Source organism: Podarcis melisellensis (genome assembly GCF_964234715.1).
Source record: "Podarcis melisellensis genome assembly, chromosome: 8".
NCBI lineage: Eukaryota > Metazoa > Chordata > Lepidosauria > Squamata > Lacertidae > Podarcis > Podarcis melisellensis.
The window spans coordinates 13,040,447-13,060,578 of NC_138540.1; the positions used below are offsets into that span (position 1 = coordinate 13,040,447).

The following is a 20,132-nucleotide window of genomic DNA, read 5'->3' on the forward strand; positions in this document are numbered from 1 at the left end:
TTTCAATGTAGGCTGCATGCACAGCCATGGGTTACGTATTTAGGTGTATGGGCAACAGCAAACAATATAAATTTGTTTAAAGATTATTTAAAAACCTGGGAAGATGTTGTTGTTGTTTAGTTGTGTCTGACTCTTCGTGGCCCCATAGACCAGAGCGCGCCAGGCACTCCTGTCTTCCACTGCCTTTGGTCAAACTCAGGCTGGTAGCTTCGAGAACACTGTCCAACCATCTCGTCCTCTGTCGTCCCCTTCTCCTTGTGCCCTACATCTTTCCCAACATCAGGGTCTTTTCGGGAAGATATTAAAGTTGCAAATTTGGAGCAGAATCAATCTTTCACTACTACATAGAGTGTTGATTATAAAGATAAATGTATTGCCAAGAATGTTATTCTGTTTCAATTTATTCCAGTGATTGGCTAGACAGATTGTTTCAACACATGGCAAAAAGGTATTTCTAAATATATTTGGCAAGGGAAAAAACTGAGAATAAAATATAAAATATTGATAGATGCAAAAGAAAGAGGTTTTCCCCTGCCGGATATGAGACTATACTATGAGGCATCCTGTCTTTGTTGGTTGAAGGAATGGATGACATTAGAGAATTCACATTCTAGACTTAGAAAGTCATGACAATATTTTTGATTGGCATGCTTATTTATGGTATGAAAAGGTGAAAGTTCATGAAGGATTTACAAAGGCCTGACAAAGAAGGGATGCACCGCATGCCTCTGGGCATCATGTCCTCGGTTTGCAACCTATAAAATGGGCACAGGAGTGCAGGGGACACAAACAGCATTGAATTCGAGCCATCGAGAGAGGGGAATGCGCTTTAATGTATAGCAGCCTATGACTCAGTTGCCCAGCTGTAATTTGAAGGCAAGCCGATTGGCACTGTTCCTTTGCAAGGAAGGAAGAAGAAAAAAAGACTTTGAGGCTGCTAGTGTTTTATTGAGCAATAAAAAATTGACCAGTGCTCGTTCCACCAGAGAGAGAAGATATTTATGATGGGAAGCTCATGCTTCCTATAAAGGTTCTGTGGGCTTTTCCAAGTGGTAATCTGATAGGCTGGAGAATGTTCGGTTGCCAAGGCTTTTGCAGGCAAAATGGGGGTGGAAAGCTGCCATTTCCATTTGCCTGCAGACTCACTCGCTGCGCCGGAAATCTTAAAAAACACGTTTCGGCCTTCTAGAAGTCACCTCTGCCCTCTGAATGGGATGCCATCAGCTGCCGCCACCTTCCAAAAGCCTGAGGGGGGAAAAGGATGGAAAGGCTCAGAGATAGCAAGAGATGTAGCACATAATATAATGTTTGAGGATTGGGAAAGACTGTGGAAGAAAGGGGTTAAGTTCACTGCATGCACTGTGTTAAAGGAAAATATAATGAAAATGATGTACAGATGGTATTTGACTCCTGTTATATTAGCAAAGATATATCATAACTGCGATAATTTATGTTGGAGATGCAAAGAAAAGGAAGGAACTTTGTATCACATGTGGTGGACCTGCCCCAAGGTGAAAGACTTCTGGGAAAAGATTTATAATGAACTGGAAAAAATGTTGAAATATACATTCATAAAGAAACCAGAGGCCTTTCTTCTTGGAATAACAGGTTTGGAATTGCCCAAGAAAGATGTTAAATTATTTTTGTATGCCACAACTGCTGCTTTGTTTATTTGTTTGTTTATAATTTTGTGAAATCAATTGAAAAAATTGAAAAAAAGAAAAGAGATAGCAGGTGCTCTCACTGCGGAGTTTGGGGGAAGCAGCTGATTGTTACCCCAGCAGGGTCCACAATTCCAAGCCCTATTGTCAAATATGCTCCCGAGACACAAACAGATGATCCCTTTCTTTCCTCTTGGCCAGCTAGATGGGACAAAATAGCCTGACCTCGTGGAATAAGTTTTTCTTAACATTTCTGTTAACACCTCCCTGCTTTGGTATCTAGAAATTGAAACACTAAAATTGCCCCAGCTTGGATAATGGGGTCTTTCTCTGCATCCGATTTACTTATCTCATAACATTTATATTCTGCCTGATTGTTTAGCTGTGATTAATAACAATATTTATACCCCGCCCATGTTGGCTGGGTCCCTTCCAACTCTAGGATGCTAGGATTTTAAGACTCAAAGCAGTTTACAAAAAGAATAAAACAAGGGAATTTTCAAACAATTCTTTGCAACGGTCAAAAAATAAACAATAAGCTAAACCAGGGTTTCCCAAACTTCGGTTTTCAGCTGTTTTTGGACTACATCTCCCATCATCCCTAGCTAGCAGGACCAGTGGCCATGGATGATGGGAATGGTAGTCTAACAACAGCTGAAAACACAAATTTGGGAAACCCTGAGCTAAACAGATTAAAACACACATCAACATTCTGCATATCTGGGTAGGCCTGCCTAAGCAAAAATGTTGTGTGAAGGTGCTTGCCTGATGTCAATATGTAGGGAGTTCCAAAGTACCGTATTTTTTGCTCTATAAGATGCACCCGACCATAAGACCCACCTAGTTTTTGGAGGAGGAAAACAAGGGAAAAAAATATTCTGAATCTCAGAAGCCAGAACAGCAAGAGGGATCGCTGCACAGTGAAAGCAGCAATTCCTCTTACTGTTCTGGCTTCTGGGATAGCTGCGCACCCTGTATTCGCTCTATAAGAAACACACACATTTCCCCTTTTAGGAGGGGAAAAGTGCGTCTTATAGAGCAAAAAATACAGTATATGTATACAAGGCTGAAAAAGAACTGTGCTTCTGTCCAAGTCACCGAATGGCAAGAGTCTGGGCCCAGAACAGTGACTCACTACAGAGATGCAACAGCCAGCCTCCAGGGGGAATTGCTTTGGGAGCTAATGGAAGACTCCTTGGCAGAGACAGGAAGAGCATTAGCCAAAACCACAGCAGGGCGCAATGTTGGAGGAGCGTCATGAAGCATGCAGAGGCACAGTGGGCAACCTCTTCTAGGGAAGTTGTGTTTTAGGTGCCTGGGAGGGAAGCCTTTGCTTGCTGGACTCCTGTCCCGCAGCACACCACCGGCGGTTTTGGGGTGAAACCCTAGCACTCCCCCAGCACCCAGTTTGGGAAATCACTTGCCCTTACCTGCTCGAGAAGCTGCCTCTCTTCGCCCGCCAGGAAACGCTCAGCCACCCAGCTCTGCAGGCAGCGCCGCCTCCAGACTGCCCAGCTCCACTGCGCCAGCCTCTGCCTCACCTGTGGGGAGATTTCAGAAGGGGCTTGGACTCCACAGCAATGTGGCCTTGGAGTCCAAGGCATCTTGCAGCCAGCCTCCCCAAGATGGATCCCAATTTTTCTTCTTCCCAGCTCCTTTTGCTCAAAAAACCTTTTTTCCTGCGACCTCAAACATCACCTTGGCAGCATCTGTCAAAAGGATTCCTCTTGGATGGCCCCATCAACTCCTTTTGTCGTATTAACAAGATTCGCTCTTTGTTAGGCCAGCCAGGGTTTTTTGCCTAAGCTAGCCTAGGGATTCCCTGTCCAGCACAGCTCTGCAGTTTGTTCTTTCACCATCCACATCCCAGTTAAATCAAAACCCTAAAGGTAAAGGTAAAGGGGACCCCTGACCATTAGTTCCAGTCGTGGCCGACTCTGGGGTTGCGGTGCTCATCTCGTTTTACTGGCCAAGGGTGCCGGCGTACAGCTTCCGGGTCATGTGGCCAGCATGACTAAGCCACTTCTGGCGAACCAGAGCAGCGCACGGAAACGCCGTTTACCTTCTACTTGCACTTTGACGTGCTTTCGAACTGCTAGGTTGGCAGGAGCAGGGACCGAGCAACGGGAGCTCACCCCGTTGTGGGGATTTGAACCGCCAACCTTCAGATCGGCAAGTCCGAGGCCCAGTGGTTTAACCCACATTGCCACCCGCGTCCCTACCATTTATCAATTTCTAGAGTTTGGTGGTAGTGGGGGAATCCTCCCCAAATCTATAACAATACTTAAGGCTTGGGGACCTTGGTCTTGCAGGCCAGATGTGGGAAGATGGACTCGCCTTCCAGTCCATCCCTCCCCAAAGCCACCCCCTTTGCGCCCTCCTCAAGTGGTGTTGCCTGACTGCAAATGTGTCCTCAAACTCGGATCGTGCCCCTCAGTTGCCTGGATGGAGCTTAGCGGGGTGTGTAAGGCAGAAAACAGCCTACTGTTCAGAGGTAAAATTATATAGCCATTGCTCTGGCACCCAGTCGTCCCCCCCCCCCCCGAAGGGAATGTGGCCCCAGGGCTGGGAAAGGTTAATCTGTAAACAGTGTTCAAAACTCGAATATCCTTTATTAGGCATAGCAAAGCACACATCATCAAACAGACACCGTATACAAATTGTGCAAAATACGAGCTCAGCATAACAAGGTTTGTCCCAGTCAGATCTTTAACTCCAGAGAAGATCAATTTGCATAAATAATACAAGACAACGCTACCACATCACCAATCAATTAAGAACCACCAAATCTCTTTATAACGGGCCAGTCTTTCTACATGGACAACACTCAAAAATTCAGCCACTATTAAAGTAATTTGATCATTCCTGTCCGAGAGCAGGTCCTGAACCATTGGTAGCATAGAATTGAGCCTGTTGAGTTGTAAGGCCTCTAATAATTGTCTTCTGGCATAAATACCAAAATCACAAGAAAAGAAAAGTTGCTCCAAAGTAACAGGTTCCTGTTTACTACATTTGCAGAGACGCTCTGATTCTGGGAGAGCTAAATACCTTCCTCTTACTATCATCGAGGGAAACATATTAAATCTGGCTGTAAACAGCGATCGAGATTTGCCAGGGGCATTTTGCAATCGAGTGAAGGTGCCCGAGTGCCAGGATAGCACCTGATGTCGCCACCATCTGGAGGTGCATGCCCAGGGGTCCCTGAATCTTGCCTGTTTTCGCACACCAGCAACACATCCTGTAGAATTCTATCTGCGATATTTTATCCGAACAAATTTCAGGAACCAAAAAAAAAGTATTGAAAAACACAACTTTTGAGCTGCCTGCTCTAAAAAGGCAACTAGGCATTCGCTTTTGGTGACTAATGCTGGTTCAAGGAGCCATTTGCCACCTAGCATCTGAGTTTCTAACACTGTTGCAAACTCCCAGCACATATGTTAGGATATCAGGGGGTTACTTGAGAGCAATCAGACAAATGCCTCCCTGGTCGGCTGTAAAGCCTCGTTATTGGTGCCAAAAAAAACCCCTTCATCATGCAGAGCGCCACTATTCCGTGGCTGGCTCATTCACTGGCAGAATCTGAGAGTGGGCGGTCCTTAAACCTTCCCCAGCAGAGTAGTTTCTTGACGCCCAGTCTGCGCCTCCCCTCTCTGCGCGGAAGTCTACTGCGCAGGGAGAACGTGGGTAACGGAGGACCTCTCTCCTCCCCGCTTTGCCCAGGCAAGGTTTACTGGCACCACCTCGCCTCCTCTGAGCCCTGAAGCTCCTCTCCACTGAGGAGGTGCTGCTTCCCACGATCTTTGGGGGCTCTCTGTAATCCATCTGGCTTTTCCCCTCTTGCCCCTGAACCAGTGGCAGTTCCCTAACAACATAAGCTGCAATGACTGCTCAGCAGACAGCAGACCTTCCCACGAAAAGAATAATCAGCCCATCTGAACGCAACCCTGGGCCTAAAAAAATAACAGTCCTAATTACTTTTCCACCGTAAGAAAGAGGCTGCAGGTGCTTATAAACACCTCACCTGCATCGTCCCAGCAAGTATTGACGGCAACAAAGGCAAACCAGTATTACCTGCGCCCATTCTACAGATGGAAACCTTGAGAAAGGCGGTGGGGGGGGATGATTTCCTGTGCGGGGGGTGGAGGAGGCAGAGATTCGGACTGGGAGACAGCACCCCAGCTCATTATCCTGACCGCTGCACCACCCATGATTTATCAAGCTTCTTATATCCCTTATGGACTAGAAACTTTAAAACAGTGGGTTTTTTTAAAAAAACAAACCACACCACTGAGGTTGCTTTTACTGCAGATCGCTTCCCAGGAACAGAGTGGAGGTTGAACAATAGTGACAAGGTTATTCACTTCATCCCGCCTCGAGTTTCTCATACACACTCACCAAAGCTTGCACTGCCAGCTCTGTTTGGCAGCTATCCTTCCAAACCACCCATGCGCTCGCCAGGCACCTCTTCTCCTTTCTGTGCTGGAATCGGCGCAGGAGGACGTGGTGTCTCCACCGTGTCAAATACTTCCTCCTGCAGCAGAGAGGGAAACAGCTTATTCTCAACATATACAACTGCATATTATTCCATAACCTATATTTTTTATCAATCCTTATTATCCATGGTTACATTACAAGTGAGATTAAAATCCTGCTAATGTTTCCATCTGCTTGCAGGGGTCTCCTAAATAACTTATACATTTTTCCCATTCTTTTTTAAAAGTTTTTGTTCTCTTGGTTCCTGAGTTTTCCAGTCAGTTTTGCCATCTCACCATAGTCCATCATCTAGTAGCATCCAAGCGGCTATTGTCTCGTACATAAACAGTATTTTCTGATCTTTTGGGATGTCAGAACCTATAATTCCTAAAAAAAGGCTTCTGGTTTTTTAACAAAGGTAATTTTAAACTCCCCCCCCCCATTTCATTATATATCATCTCCCAGAAAGCTTTCATTTCATTATATATCATCTCCCAGAAAACTTTTATTACCTTACACGTCCACCACATATGCTAAAAGGTACCTTCTTTCCTTTACACTTCCAGCAGGTATTTGTACCTGTTCTAAACACTTTGCCAACTTACTAGGAGTCAAACACCCCCAGTACATCATTTTCATATAATTTTCTTTCAGCGTGCAACATGTCGTGAATTTCAGGGCGACAGAATTCATATATCAGCCCAGCCTTGCAGATTTAAGTGTCCATTTCCTCCAGGCTCTCACCAGCGGGAGGCTAGCAGCCTGCATTTCCATGATCCTAGTCCTCATGGTTCTGAACCAAGGGCCGGTCGATCAGGCCCAGTATTGTGCACACCAATTGGCAGCAGCTCTTAAGAATTTCAGATTGGGAGATGCCAGCGATCAAACCTGTGACCTTTGGTATGCAAGGCAGGTGGTTTTCCGCTTTGCTAGAGTTCTTTCTCCACTGAGACCAGCACAGAAACGAAAGCTATTACCCTCGTAGAAGCCATGTTTCTTCACTAGACTTCTACCAAGTAGCGACAGAGGAGTGGCAAGACGTTCTGTTCCCCACCTACATTGGCTCCCAGTATGTTTCCGAGCACAATTCAAAGTATTGGTGCTGGCCTTTAAAGCCCAAAATGGCCTCGGCCCAGTATACCTGAAGGAGCGTCTCCACCCCCATCGTTCTGCCCGGACACTGAGGTCCAGCGCCGAGGGCCTGCTGGTGGTTCCCTCACTGCGAGAAGCAGAGGTTACAGGGAACCAGGCAGAGGGACTTCTCGGTGGTGGCACCCACCCTGTGGAACACCCTCCTGTCAGTTGTCAAGGAAAAAAACAACTATCTGACTTTTAGAAGACACCTGAAGGCAGCCCTGTTTAGGGAAGTTTTTAATGTTTGATGTTGTATTGTATTTTTAAAATTTTGTTGGAAGCTGCCCAGAGTGGCTGGGGAACCCCAGCCAGATGGGCGGTGTGTGTGTGTGTGTGTGTGTGTGTGTGTGTGTGTGTGTGTGTGTAAATAAATAACCCAAGGTACCACTGTTTTTATTTAAGTACTTAATTCGTTCCGGAGGTCCGTTCTTAACCTGAAATGGTTCTTAACCTGAAGCACCACTTTAGCTAATGGGGCCTCCTGCTGCCACTGGAGCACGATTTCTGATCTCATCCTGAAGCAAAGTTCTTAACCCAAGGTACTATTTCGGGGTTAGCAGAGTCTGTAACCTGAAGCATATGTAACCTGAAGCGTATGTAACCCGAGGTACCACTGTATCTCTCTCTCTCTCTCTCTCTGTGTGTGTGTGTGTGTATTATTTCTTCTGCCGATCAGATGGAAACCAAAGGAGCTGGTGGGGGAAGCATGGCAAAATCCCTTCCTCCCCCCCTGCCTCCTTACTCATCTGCACAGAAATTCCTGATCGCCTCTGGCGACCAGGCAAGATTTCAAATGTGAGGCTACATTGACCCAGCTGAGGGGCTCTCTTTCTCTCTACTGCCTCTGTGCACACTACAGACTTGACGGCTCACAGCCTTACCCAAGCCACCTCCTGCCCACCGCGAATAGGGTCATTTCGGGCCTCGTCTCCTGGTTCCACCCATGTCTGCTGCCTTGCCCTGCTGCCTCCAGATGCATGGGGGCCTGCTGTGGCCCCAGGGTTTTGCTTTGGCATCTGTAGAGCGTCAGCCAGACGCGGAAAGAGCTGGAGGTCAGCCTGGAACGGATGGCTAAGCCTGGATGAGGAGCCTCGTCGCTCGTCCGCCTGCGCCCTTAAAAGAGGAGAAACCAGGTTAATGCACAATGGATGAGCCGGGTTCAGTCTGTGAAAGGGTGGCGGAAACAGAGGGGCAGGGAGAGAGGATGCCCTGTCCACTTTCTGCCCTCCCCCTGCTCACTGCTGACATAAATTCAAAGTGCTGGTTTTAAATTCAAAGTGCTGGTTTTAAATGGCTCAGGACTGCAATACCTCCTCCTTGAGAGGTCCGGAGGGTGGCAACACGAGAACGGGGCCTTCTCTGCAGTGGCTCCCCGTCTGTGGAAGTTCGCCTGGTGAACTGTTTCCTGTTCTGGCTCCTTAATAAAACTACTAACTGAAAGCTAGCTGGTGTAGCCCTGTCTCTCTCCCTCTGATCTGTGCCGAACTGTGCTACACGTCAATACTCCCAGGGGGTCACATTTCCTTTTGCGCCTCCCCCCCCCCCACAAATAAGTATTATTTTTCTAAAATTCCCCCAATAATGGCCAACTTATAGCAATAGCAATTATTATATTGCAAATAAGTTATAATTATTTTTCCAAAATTGCCCTAATAATAATAATAATAATAATAATAATAATAATAATAATAATTTATTATTTATACCCCGCCCATCTGGCTGGGCCTCCCCAGCCACTCTGGGCGGCTTCCATAAAAACCAAAAATACAGTAAAATCACACGTTAAAAACTTCCCTGAACAGGGCTGCCTTAAGATGTCTTCTGAATGTCAGGTAGTTGTTTATCTCTTTGACATCTGATGGGAGGGCATTCCACAGGGTGGGCGCCACTACCGAGAAAGCCCTCTGCCTGGTTCCCTGTAGCTTTGCTTCTCGCAATGAGGGAACCGCCAGAAGGCCCTCAGCGCTGGACCTCAGCGTCCGGGCAGAATGATGGGGGTGGAGACGCTCCTTCAGGTATACTGGACCGAGGCCGTTTAGGGCTTTAAAGGTCAGCACCAACACTTTGAATTGTGCTCGGAAACATACTGGGAGCCAATGTAGGGTTATTATAATGGCCAACTTATAGCAATATCAATTATTAATTTGCAAATAAGTTTTTATTATTTTTCCAAAATTCCCCCAATAGTCAAATTCTAACAAATGAGCTTTTATTTTCCCCAAAGCCCCCCAATAACAGCCAAATTATGACAATATCTACTATTAATAATATGCAAACAAGTCCCCCTCCAAAAAATTCCCCTAATAATAGCCAAATTATAACAATATCAATTAATTTGGGGAGGGGGGGTCCCATTTCCTGCCCACGGTTGCTTGGACGAGCAGGAAAAGCAGGCAGAGCAGAAAATGCCAATTTTTAATTTTCCATGGCATGCTAGTTTCCACAGAGACTCGCACCCTCTCCTCTCCCTGTCCTCCATCCGGGCAGGTAGGAGGCAGGCCCAAAATTTAAGGACCCGTTTCCAGCCGAACAAAAAAACCTCAAGGAAGGGTGCAAGGCAAAGTCCGAGAGAGGCCCAAAGTGCCGCATTTGGCATTGCCCCAGCGACAACAAAACCTTTCTGTGCACCTGCAAATTCCCCAAGAAAACAACAGAATAAGGAGTTCCTTACTGCTTGGCCAAAGAAGGGGCGCTTTCAGGAATTTCCGGGATCCGATGAAGCCGCTCTGCCGCCGGACGCACTGGCGGAAGGTGGCCGCTCTCGTCCAGTAGCCGCTGGCCTGAGAAGGAAGGGATAAATCCAAACTTGTTCTCCTTCCAAGAAAACAGGGTTAGGATCAGGGTGGATTTGATTTACTGTATTTTTCGCTCTATAAGACGCACCAGATCATAAGACGCACCTAGTTTTTGGAGGAGGAAAACAAGAAAAGAAATATTCTGAATCTCAGAAGCCAGAACAGCAAGAGGGATCGCTGCGCAGTGAAAGCAGCAATCCCTCTTGCTGTTCTGGCTTCTGGGATAGCTGCGCAGCCTGCATTCGCTCCATATAACGCCCACACATTTCCCCTTACTTTTTAGGAGGGAAAAAGTGAGTCTTATAGAGCAAAAAATACGGCAAATCATATCGATTTAAATCACTAGTCAGTAAGACTTGATTTAAATCACTAGTCGGTAAGATTTGATCTAAATCATTTTTTTACAGAAAGACTCTTTCTTGCTGGTATAATCTTAATATTTACAACCAGATGAAGGTTTCATTTTTGGAAGAATAAATTTCCAGAGTAGCTTTTACAGTTATATCAAAAATTACTGATTTCGTTATACTATTAGAAATACATAAGACAGATAATTATGAAATTCTTGTGAGGTTTAATAAGTTAACTGTTTATATTTGGACAACATTTCTGATGTGCTGTGTTGGAAGTAGAAAAACAATCATTTCCTTAATAACAACCTAAACAATTTATTTAACTAAAACAATAACATTATAGCATATGTATCCATGTTTGTTAACTGATGTGGTTAAATGGTTTCTTTAAATAAAAAAACTTCAACTGAGTTTTAGCAGACATGAAAAACTTTAATGTAACTTAAATAGAAAACTATCTTTAGAAAGATTTTTTCCTCCAAAAGCATTTTATTTTAAAAATCTGATTTTTTTATTTTATTTTTTAAAAAATCATTGATTTTTATCCACCTTGGTTAGGATACACCCAGGGGTCAAGAGATCATGGCAGGATTTGCACAGGAAGCAGCCTTAGAGGGAGCCAAATCGGCAGAGGCTCTCTGGGATTTTAGGCACAGGGTCTTCCCCATCCCTGTTGCGAGATGCTGCAGGAGATCGAACCCAGGACCTTCTGCATGCCAAGCAGGGGCCCTGCCCCTGAGCTTCCTAGTGGATTAACACTCTAATGGAAGCATCATTGCCTCCAGCTGTGTTTCCACAGCTGGAAACCGACAGCTGGAAACTGAGAGGGCTTTTGTGCTCAGATCCCGCTTGACTACTGCAATGCGCTCTACGTGGGGCTACCTTTGAAAGTGACCCGGAAACTACAATTAATCCAGAATGCGGCAGCTAGACTGGTGACTGGGAGCGGCCGCCGAGACCATATGACACCGGTCTTGAAAGACCTACATTGGCTCCCAGTACGTTTCCGAGCACAATTCAAAGTGTTGGTGCTGACCTTTAAAGCCCTAAACGGCCTCGGCCCAGTATACCTGAAGGAGCGTCTCCACCCCCATCATTCAGCCTGGACACTGAGGTCCAGCTCTGAGGGCCTTCTGGGGGTTCCCTCACTACGAGAAGCAAAGCTACAGGAAACCAGGCAGAGGGACTTCTCAGTAGTACCACCCTCCCTGTGGAACGCCCTCCCACCAGACGTCAAGGAAATAAATAACTTCCTGACTTTTAGAAGACATCTGAAGGCGGTCCTATTTAGGGAAGTTTTTAATGTCTGATGTTTTGTTGTGTTTTTAGTATTCTGTTGGGAGCCTCCCAATGGCTGGGGAAACCCAGTCAGATGGGTGGGGTATAAATAATACATTATAGTGGTACCTCAGGTTAAGAACTTAATTCATTCCGGAGGTTCATTCTTAACCTGAAACCGTTCTTAATCTGAGGTACCACTTTAGCTAATGGGGCCTCCTGCTGCCGCCACGCCGCCACCATACAATGTCTGTTCTCATCCTGAAGCAAAGTTCTTAACCCGAGGTACTATTTCTGGGTTCACTGAGTCTGTAACCTGAAGCGTCTGTACCTGAAGCATCTGTAAGAACTTAATTCATTCTGGAGGCCTGTTCTTAACAGAAGCACCACTTCAATTCAGCTAATGGGGCCTCCCACTGCCGCCACACCGCTGCTGCGCAATTTCTGTTCTCATCCTGAAGCAAAGTTCTTAACCTGAAGCACTATTTCTGGGTTAGTGAAGTCTGTAACCTGAAGCGTCTGTAACCCAAGGTACCACTGTATTATTATTATTATTATTATTATTATTATTATTATTATTATTCCCATAAGGGGCATCTGGTCATGCACTGTGCGAACAGGATGTTGAGCAAGATGGGCCTCATCCAGCAGGCTCCTCTTACGTTCTTGTTCAAGCTCTGGAACCCCAGATACCCGTCACCTGCGAAACCCACCACCACCCCCAGCTCACCTGGCTGACGGAGCTAAAACGCAGAGCCCGGGACCCCCTGATTGCTTTCCTCCATCGCCCCGTCGCCCCGTACCCCGCCAGTCTCCGCCATGGGCATTCGTTTTTCCGTCGCCGGTCAGCTGTCAGGAACTCTGCCTTCCACCTCCCGAAGCAGGACGCCAGAAGACGCTGCCTCCTGGCCCTCTCCAACCGCACTAGAGTCGTGCGCCACGTAGAAAAGCGGCCGGCCGCCGCGGACCAGGAAGTGAAAGCCCTGGTGAATTTCATATAGAAAAAGGAATGAAAGAACCTATCCATTTCCATGAGTCATCTTCCCAATCTTAACTATCTACATCTGTAATCTAAAGAGGCCATCAACAACTGAGTGTAAATTTCTCCTTACAGACGCATTTTTTGCAATTTTGCCCATTTTTAAATACAAAGCAATGTTCCCTAATGTTGTTGGAAGTTTAGGTGCAACTCAGGGGTTTGAATGGGGCTTAAGCAGATAGAGTGAGAGACCTCCAGATTCCTAGACTATCCCTGTACCTTCAACAACTATGCTGACTACTCTCTATTCCTTTGAGGTTTTGACTGATACATTTTACGTCGCTCCCTGTTTAAATTTCTTCCTCCCCTCTCACCCTTCCTCTGGACCTCAATGTACCTCTGGGTGGTTTTTTGGTTTCTCCAACTGGACAGCTAGGACTATAGAACTTTCCCCCGTAAACAATGTACAGTGGTATCTCGGAAGTCGAACGGAATCCGTTCCGGAAATCTAGTCAACTTCCAAAACGTTCAGAAACCAAAGGGCGGCTTCCGATTGGCTGCAGGAAACTCCTGCAGCCAATCAGAAGCCCCGTCGGACATTTGGCTTCCAAGGAACGTTCGCAAACCGGAACACTCACTTTTGGGTTTGCGGCGTTTGGAAGTCAAAACGTTCGACTTGCAAGGCATTTGGGATCCAAGGTACAACTGTACTTCCCTAAGCAAACACACATTTCCATATTTTATACCGAGTCTCAGCCTGAATGCCTTCCAATAAACAGAATCCCTGCTTGCTCAAGGCAAGGACTCAGCTCACTAAATGTGATTTCTGTGGTTGCATGCAAAATCTATACATTAACAAATATAATACATCTTTGGGTGCCTTTTTTTAAAAAAAAACTAATAAATGCATTTTAATGCGTTTCTCTAACCCGACATTTGCATTTCTTATACTTGACTGGAGAACTGCACTACAAAATTCGGAGAAAGGCAAATGTCAAAGGAAGGCTGAATTTTGGTCCCCGTATCGCTGGAAAAATTGTGAATTAGGTAGATTCGCCTTCGAAGGCAAACTGTATCAGATTTCACCCCCATCCTTCGTTGTCCAAGACCAGGGGTCAGAAAGGTTTACCTCGCCTGGGCCAGTTCACTCCAGCGGATATTCCTTTGTAGGCCGGATCGCGCGCGTATGTGATTTCTGGTGTCTGCACAGATGTGATTTCAAGCGCCGCGGAAGTGAGTCCCCACGCTGTGCTGCTTTACTGCAGCGCGTGGGGACTCGTCGAGCGGATGGCTCAGTTCGGGAGCCAGTTAAACGACCCCCGTAGGCCGCTTGTGGCCCACGGGCCTTAGGTTGCTGACCCCTGCCCAAGACTCTTACCTGGAGAGGAGAGCCTGCTTGTGGTGTCGTTCTGCCTTCAGGTTCTGCACAGTCCTGGCCGACCAAAACGCAAAGCATTTCGCCAGCAGCTGCCTCCGATTCTGGGTGTGGACATAACCCAGAGGGAACGGCGCTTGCATGAGGAGATCTGCGGCAGCGAGATCTTGCAGGTCACTGGGGAAATGGCTGGGAGTTGGGGAACCATGATGAGGAAGGTGCCCCAAGTCTTCAATCGTCAACGATGAGGAGATGCTAGCCTGGCTACTGTCCTCCGAGCTGCGTTCCTATTCCCAGTCATGAAATGACAGAAGTATTAATTTTGTGCTTCTAAATGCTTGTTTATTTAAGATTATATACAGAGAGAGTGAGTCTCTACTGCTGGTCCTACCTGGAAGAGACCCACTGAATAATAATAATAATAATAATAATAATAATAATAATAATAATAATGATAATTTATTATTTATACCCCGCCCATCTGGCTGAGTTTCCCCAGCCACTCTGGGCAGCTCCCAATCAAGTGTTAAAAACAGTACAGCGTTAAATATTAAAAACTTCCCTGAACAGGGCTGCCTTCAGATGTCTTTTAAAGATAGGATAGCTGCTTATTTCCTTCACATCTGAAGGGAGGGCGTTCCACAGGGTGGGCACCACTACTGAGAAAGCCCTCTGCCTGGTTCCCTGTAACCTAACTTCTCACAATGAGGGAACCGCCAGAAGGCCCTTGGAGCTGGACCTCAGTGTCTGGGCAGAACGATGAGGGTGGAGACACTCCTTTGGGTATACAGGACCGAGGTTGTTTAGGGCTTTAAAGGTCAGCACCAGCACTTTGAATGAACTGAAGTTAATGGACATGACTAACATAGGTTCAGTCATGTCAATCGGTCTACACTATAGTAGATATGGAGGGGGGGGGAACTGATCCTAGGTCCCACCCAAAGATGTAAGAATGGAATACTGAATGGTATAGTTTAAGTAAAATATGCAGGGATTTATTATATGAAAAGGGACGTGGGTGGCGCTGTGGTCTAAACCGCAGAGCCTAGGACTTGCCGATCGTAAGGTTGGCGGTTCGAATCCCTGCGATGGGGTGAGCTCCCGTTGCTCGGTCCCTGCTCCTGGCAACCTAGCAGTTCGAAAGCACGTCAAAGTGCAAGTAGATAAATAGGTACCGCTCCGGTGGGAAGGTAAACGGCGTTTCCGTGCACTGCTCTGGTTTGCTGGTACGCTGGTTTGACACACAATTGCATCTCAAGAAAGACGGATGCCAAGAACTAACTAACTAACTATATATATATATATATATATATGCAGGTTTTGGTGTCCTCGGGTGTCTTCCCGTGTAAAAGTTGGGGTGTCTAGGCGACGTTTCGACGAGGTCTCACTCGTCATCTTCAGGCTGGTGCTTTCGGCTTCTTGTTACTGGAACAGAGCAGGATCTCAGTGTTTGAGTTCCTATAAATACTGTTGAGGGGGTGTGGTGTATAGCCTCCAATGTTCTGGGCAGAGAGGAAGTTCCCAGGCTAGTGTGCCTTTTCTTCTTTTGTTCCTTAATTACTTGAGGGATATCTTGAGTGATTTCTTGAGTGATATCCTGAGTACCACTTAGGTGGGTCATTAGGTGTGGATTAGTTGCTAAAGTCTTTGTGTCTTGACCTCTTGAACTTTGTGAAGAGTTTTTCTGAGAAGATGGCTGTACTGCACTTAGTTGTGCTCTGGCTTGGCTTCGTGTATAGGGGCGAGCTGTGGTTTTGTGGCCTGTGTCAGCCAGATCTGTGTAGGGATTGCAGGGGGGTGCAGCATCCGGAGGTGCCACCATGGTTTGGCTACTGGATGGTGTCTGTAATTTATCTGTGGAGAGGGTCTGGGTTTGGGTCTGGTGTGGTTGATTGGTGATGGCGTTCTGTGTGCCTCTGGATCTGGTGTCAGTTTTTGAGGGGAGGGCTAATTTCCAGATGTCTGGCAAGCGGGATGTGTCGTCACGCTTGTTCATGTTGTGAGGGTGTTTCTCTATCTCGATGGCTTCCATGATTATTCTCTTGTGGTGATGTTCCATGTTAAAGAGCAATTTGGAATCTGCAAAATTAATTTCGTGTCCTGTTTCTTTCATGTGTTGGAAAAGAGAGGAAGTTTTTTCTTCTTTTTTGACGGCATTCTTGTGTTCTGCGATACGTGCATTTATTCGTCTGTTTGTTTGTCCAATGTACGTGGCTGGGCAGACTTTGCAGGGTATTTCATAGACCAAAAGAACAAAAGAAGAAAAGGCACACTAGCCTGGGAACTTCCTCTCTGCCCAGAACATTGGAGGCTATACACCACACCCCCTCAACAGTATTTATAGGAACTCAAACACTGAGATCCTGCTCTGTTCCAGTAACAAGAAGCCGAAAGCACCAGCCTGAAGATGACGAGTGAGACCTCGTCGAAACGTCGCCTAGACACCCCAACTTTTACACGGGAAGACACCCGAGGACACCAAAACCTGCATTCCTGTACCCGTGAAAATCTACGAAAGCAAATATATATATATATATATATATATATATATGATATATATATATATGTTTTATTTATTTATATATACACACACACACACACACACACACACATAGATACTGCAATGCCTCAAGTAACACCTCTTCCCATATGAACCTACCCGGACCCTGAGATGATCTTTTGAGGGCCTCCTTCATGTGCCTCCTCCTCGAGAGCAACACAAGAACGGGGCCTTCTCTGCAATGGCTCCCCGTCTGTGGAATGCTCTCCCCAGGGAAGTTCACTTGGCGCCTTCGTTACACAACTTTAGACGCCAGGCAAAAATGTTCCTTTTTAACCAGGTCGTTGGTCGACCTGATTGACATCCTATACCCTTTTTAAATGCGGCTCTTTTTTGGGGGGGGGGGTGTTATTGTTAGAATTCCTACTTCATGATTGAAGTCATGGGATTGTTGTCTATATGCTTTGACTCCACAAAGTGGGAAATGATGTTTGTGTTACTGTGTTCCGTGAAGTGGGACTATTGTCCTTTCTCTTTGCTGTCTGATCCTAGAGAGAGAGAGGGAGCCATGTTGCAGTGCTCCGTGTGTGTTTATATGTAAATAAAGTAGATTAGCCAAAATGCTGAGTTGCTGAGGCCTGTCATGCATGATGCGCAAACTCTGCGGATCCCTAATTGTGCCGATGTCTGTTGGCATCGGTCGCTGTGATGTTCGGGCAGAAGAAAGCTTTTGAAGCTCCCGAGCAAACGACCAGGAGGGAGGGAACATGCCAGTCAAGTATGTGTCTTTACCAGGGTCCTACTCGAGTGTAGGCAAAGCTCCTGACAGTTATTGGCTTATTGTTATTGTTTCTATTTTATATGTTGTCATCTTTTCTGTGAACTGCTCTGAGACCTCCGGGTTTAGTGCGGTATATAAATTCAATCAATCAATCAATCATCAATCAATCAATCAATCAATTGTGTGTGGGTAGATGTGGGTATATCTATCTATCTGCTGCCCCTGCTTGTTCCTCTCCCACCTATGCGCCAAAGCATTGGCCCCAGGGTCAGAGGGAAGCCTGTCAGCGACTTGTCCTCACCTTGTCCAGCGAACCGCTAGAGAGAGGCGGGGCAGGCACGTTGCTATGGAAACCAGAGGACAGGGAAGACTCCTCGGAATCCGGCGACGCAAGGAGAAGGTCCTCAGCGAGGTCCCCGGGGCCGAGTCCAAGAGGATGCGGGCAGAGGGTCTTCAGGCGCCAGAGCCCAAGAGCTTCTCTCAGCTGCCGCCTTTCCGAGACTCGGCGGAAAGCACTGTAAGGGAAAGACCTTTGTGAGCTTTCGGAGAAAAGTACAGTGGTACCTCGGGTTAAGTACTTAATTCGTTCCGGAGCTCCTTTCTTAACCTGAAACTGTTCTTAACCTGAAGCACCACTTTAGCTAATGGGGCCTCCCGCTGCTGCCGCCGGAGCACAATATATCCCCAAATTAACTGGTATGGGAAGGAGGAAGATCCTGCCAGGGCCTTTTGCCTGCTCCAGAAAGAAAAAGTAAACAAAAAATTTCTGCAGCCAGAATCCTGCAACTTCCCATACGGCTAGACGTGGGAGGGGGAAACCAGTCCCTCGGAAACTGGATTCAGCCACCTCTCTCTGGCTTCCAAAATTTCGCCCTCTATCAATGAGGACTAGAAGGTTGCTATTTCAAAACAACGACGAAACGTGAAAGCTGTGGTTTGGATCAAGAAAGACCTCTCTGTGCCTGTTACCCCCGATTTCTTAGCTCTTAGGTCAGGGTCTGAGCGCTTACGTCGCCCGCTGGGATTCCCGCCACCTCAGTTCCCATGTCCGGAACGCCTGCTGCAACGTCAATGCGCGGTAGAAGTCGTCCAGAGCGTCGGCGCCACTCTTTTGGGACCACCTCGCATGGGCTGCAGGAACCTTTTCAGCTGCATCCATGTTCCCTGCTTATTTAAGTGCGGGAGGGAGAGAGAAAAATAAGCATTTAGAAGGAATTTCAAGTACAGTGGACACTCGGATTGTGAACGTGATCCGTGTGGGAGACACATTCGCAACCCGCAGCGCCGCGCCTGATCATGCACGGGTTCCGCTTCTGCACATGCACAAAGTGCGATTTAGTGCTTCTGCGCATGCGCCGAAACCCGGAAGTAACCCGTTCCAGTATTTCCGGGTTTGGCGCAGTGCACAAACCGAAAACGCGCAACCTGAAGCGTCTGTAACCCAAGGTATGACTGTACACAAATGATGTTTTTCTAAACTTTCAGAAAGGCTCACTGGGAGCAGCTCAGTGGTAGAGCAGCTGCTTTGCATGCAAAAGGTTGCAGGTTCAAATCCCGACATCTCCAGGGAAACTTGGAAACCCTGCGGAGCAGCTGCCAGCCTGTGTGGGCAACACTCAGCTAGATCATAGCTGTCAACCGTCCCTTATTTGGCGGGAAAGTCCCTTATCCCAGCGCTGTGTCCCGCTGCTGTCCCTTATTGATGATGTCCCTTAAATTTCCCGGGTTTCAAAGGAAGCAGCTCCTCTCCCTCCCTCCCTGCCGGCCAGGGAGGAGGGAGGCTCCAACTGTGTTGCTTGGCTGCGTTGCTCACCCAATAAAGAGTCTAAGAATGACTGGGAGGTGGAGCTTGCATGCCTTGTGCCGATCAAATCGGCCGCGTTGCCTGGGGACTCGCCTTTGCTCAGCGCTTCCCAGCGGAGAGGTGACGGTGGTTTTCCTTGCTGCATCCCCTTTGCCGGGTTGCTGTGCTGTGGGAACCACCGCTTGAGGCTTCTTTTGGCTACTGGCTGGGCTTTCTGCCTTTGGCTCAGAGGCGCTCAGAAGGTGAACATACGTGTGCTCTGAAAATCCCTTATTTTGGCTGCTGATCCCTTATTTTCGAGGCCTTATTTTCAAATCTGTAAGTTGACAGGTATGAGCTAGATAGAACAAGGACCTTTCCTTGTAGCTTTCCTAATGACAGCCAGCCCTTTATTCAAAACTATGAGGACTAGAATCTCAGTTCATTTTTTTAGGGGGAGGCTGCGGCTCAGGAAGAGAGGCCTCTCTCTGAAACCCCAAAGAGATGCTGCCAGTCAGTGCAGGCAACCCCGAGCAAGTTGGACCCGATGCCCTGACTTTGCTACAGTTCTCACCGTGGGCTCGCCTCCGCTTCAAGGCCCACAGCTCCAGCAGAGTCTTCCTGGCCTTTTCCTGGACTTGCAACATCAGGGCCCATTGATGGAAATGCACCCTCAGCGATTCGAGCCGCAGGCCTTCCCTGCTGTGCCTGCACAGCGCCTCCCGGTCGGTGACAGACTTCCAGGCCTGGAAACAGCTTGAGGGGGATGGGAAAAGCAACAGAATGTCTTAGGAATAGTCTGGCAGCAGGATCAAGCCGTCATGGCCCAGCCTCCAGCTGCCCACGGCGGCAACACTGCCCACTTGCGGTTCTTCCCAGTGACCTGCTTCCGACAGGGGAGGTGGGCGGAGGGGAATTGAAAGGCAAGTGGCCTTCTGGGACAGCCACCGCTCTGCAGGCTTGTTGTGAAGGTCGCAGAGCAGCATCATGAGATGCCAATACTGACCCACCTTGGCTCCC

The 20,132-nt window shown here is 47.3% G+C and overlaps 1 protein-coding gene across 1 annotated transcript in view; it reads right to left on the minus strand.

Annotated features, from left to right (window-relative positions):
• Positions 1-927: 927 nt before the first annotated feature.
• The window catches only part of LOC309375836 (uncharacterized protein), a gene marked incomplete at its 5' end in the record, with an annotated part of 36,204 nt that continues 16,999 nt past the window's right edge, over positions 928-20,132 (minus strand). Inside the window, 10 exons of the mRNA XM_081921753.1 lie at positions 928-1,245; positions 3,092-3,202; positions 6,057-6,192; positions 8,150-8,381; positions 9,940-10,048; positions 12,425-12,677; positions 14,052-14,335; positions 17,631-17,844; positions 18,340-18,493; positions 19,687-19,868. Of these exons, the coding sequence (XP_081777879.1) occupies positions 1,186-1,245; positions 3,092-3,202; positions 6,057-6,192; positions 8,150-8,381; positions 9,940-10,048; positions 12,425-12,677; positions 14,052-14,335; positions 17,631-17,844; positions 18,340-18,493; positions 19,687-19,868 (1,735 nt within the window). The 3' untranslated portion in view covers positions 928-1,185. The remainder of the gene's footprint in view (positions 1,246-3,091; positions 3,203-6,056; positions 6,193-8,149; positions 8,382-9,939; positions 10,049-12,424; positions 12,678-14,051; positions 14,336-17,630; positions 17,845-18,339; positions 18,494-19,686; positions 19,869-20,132) is intronic.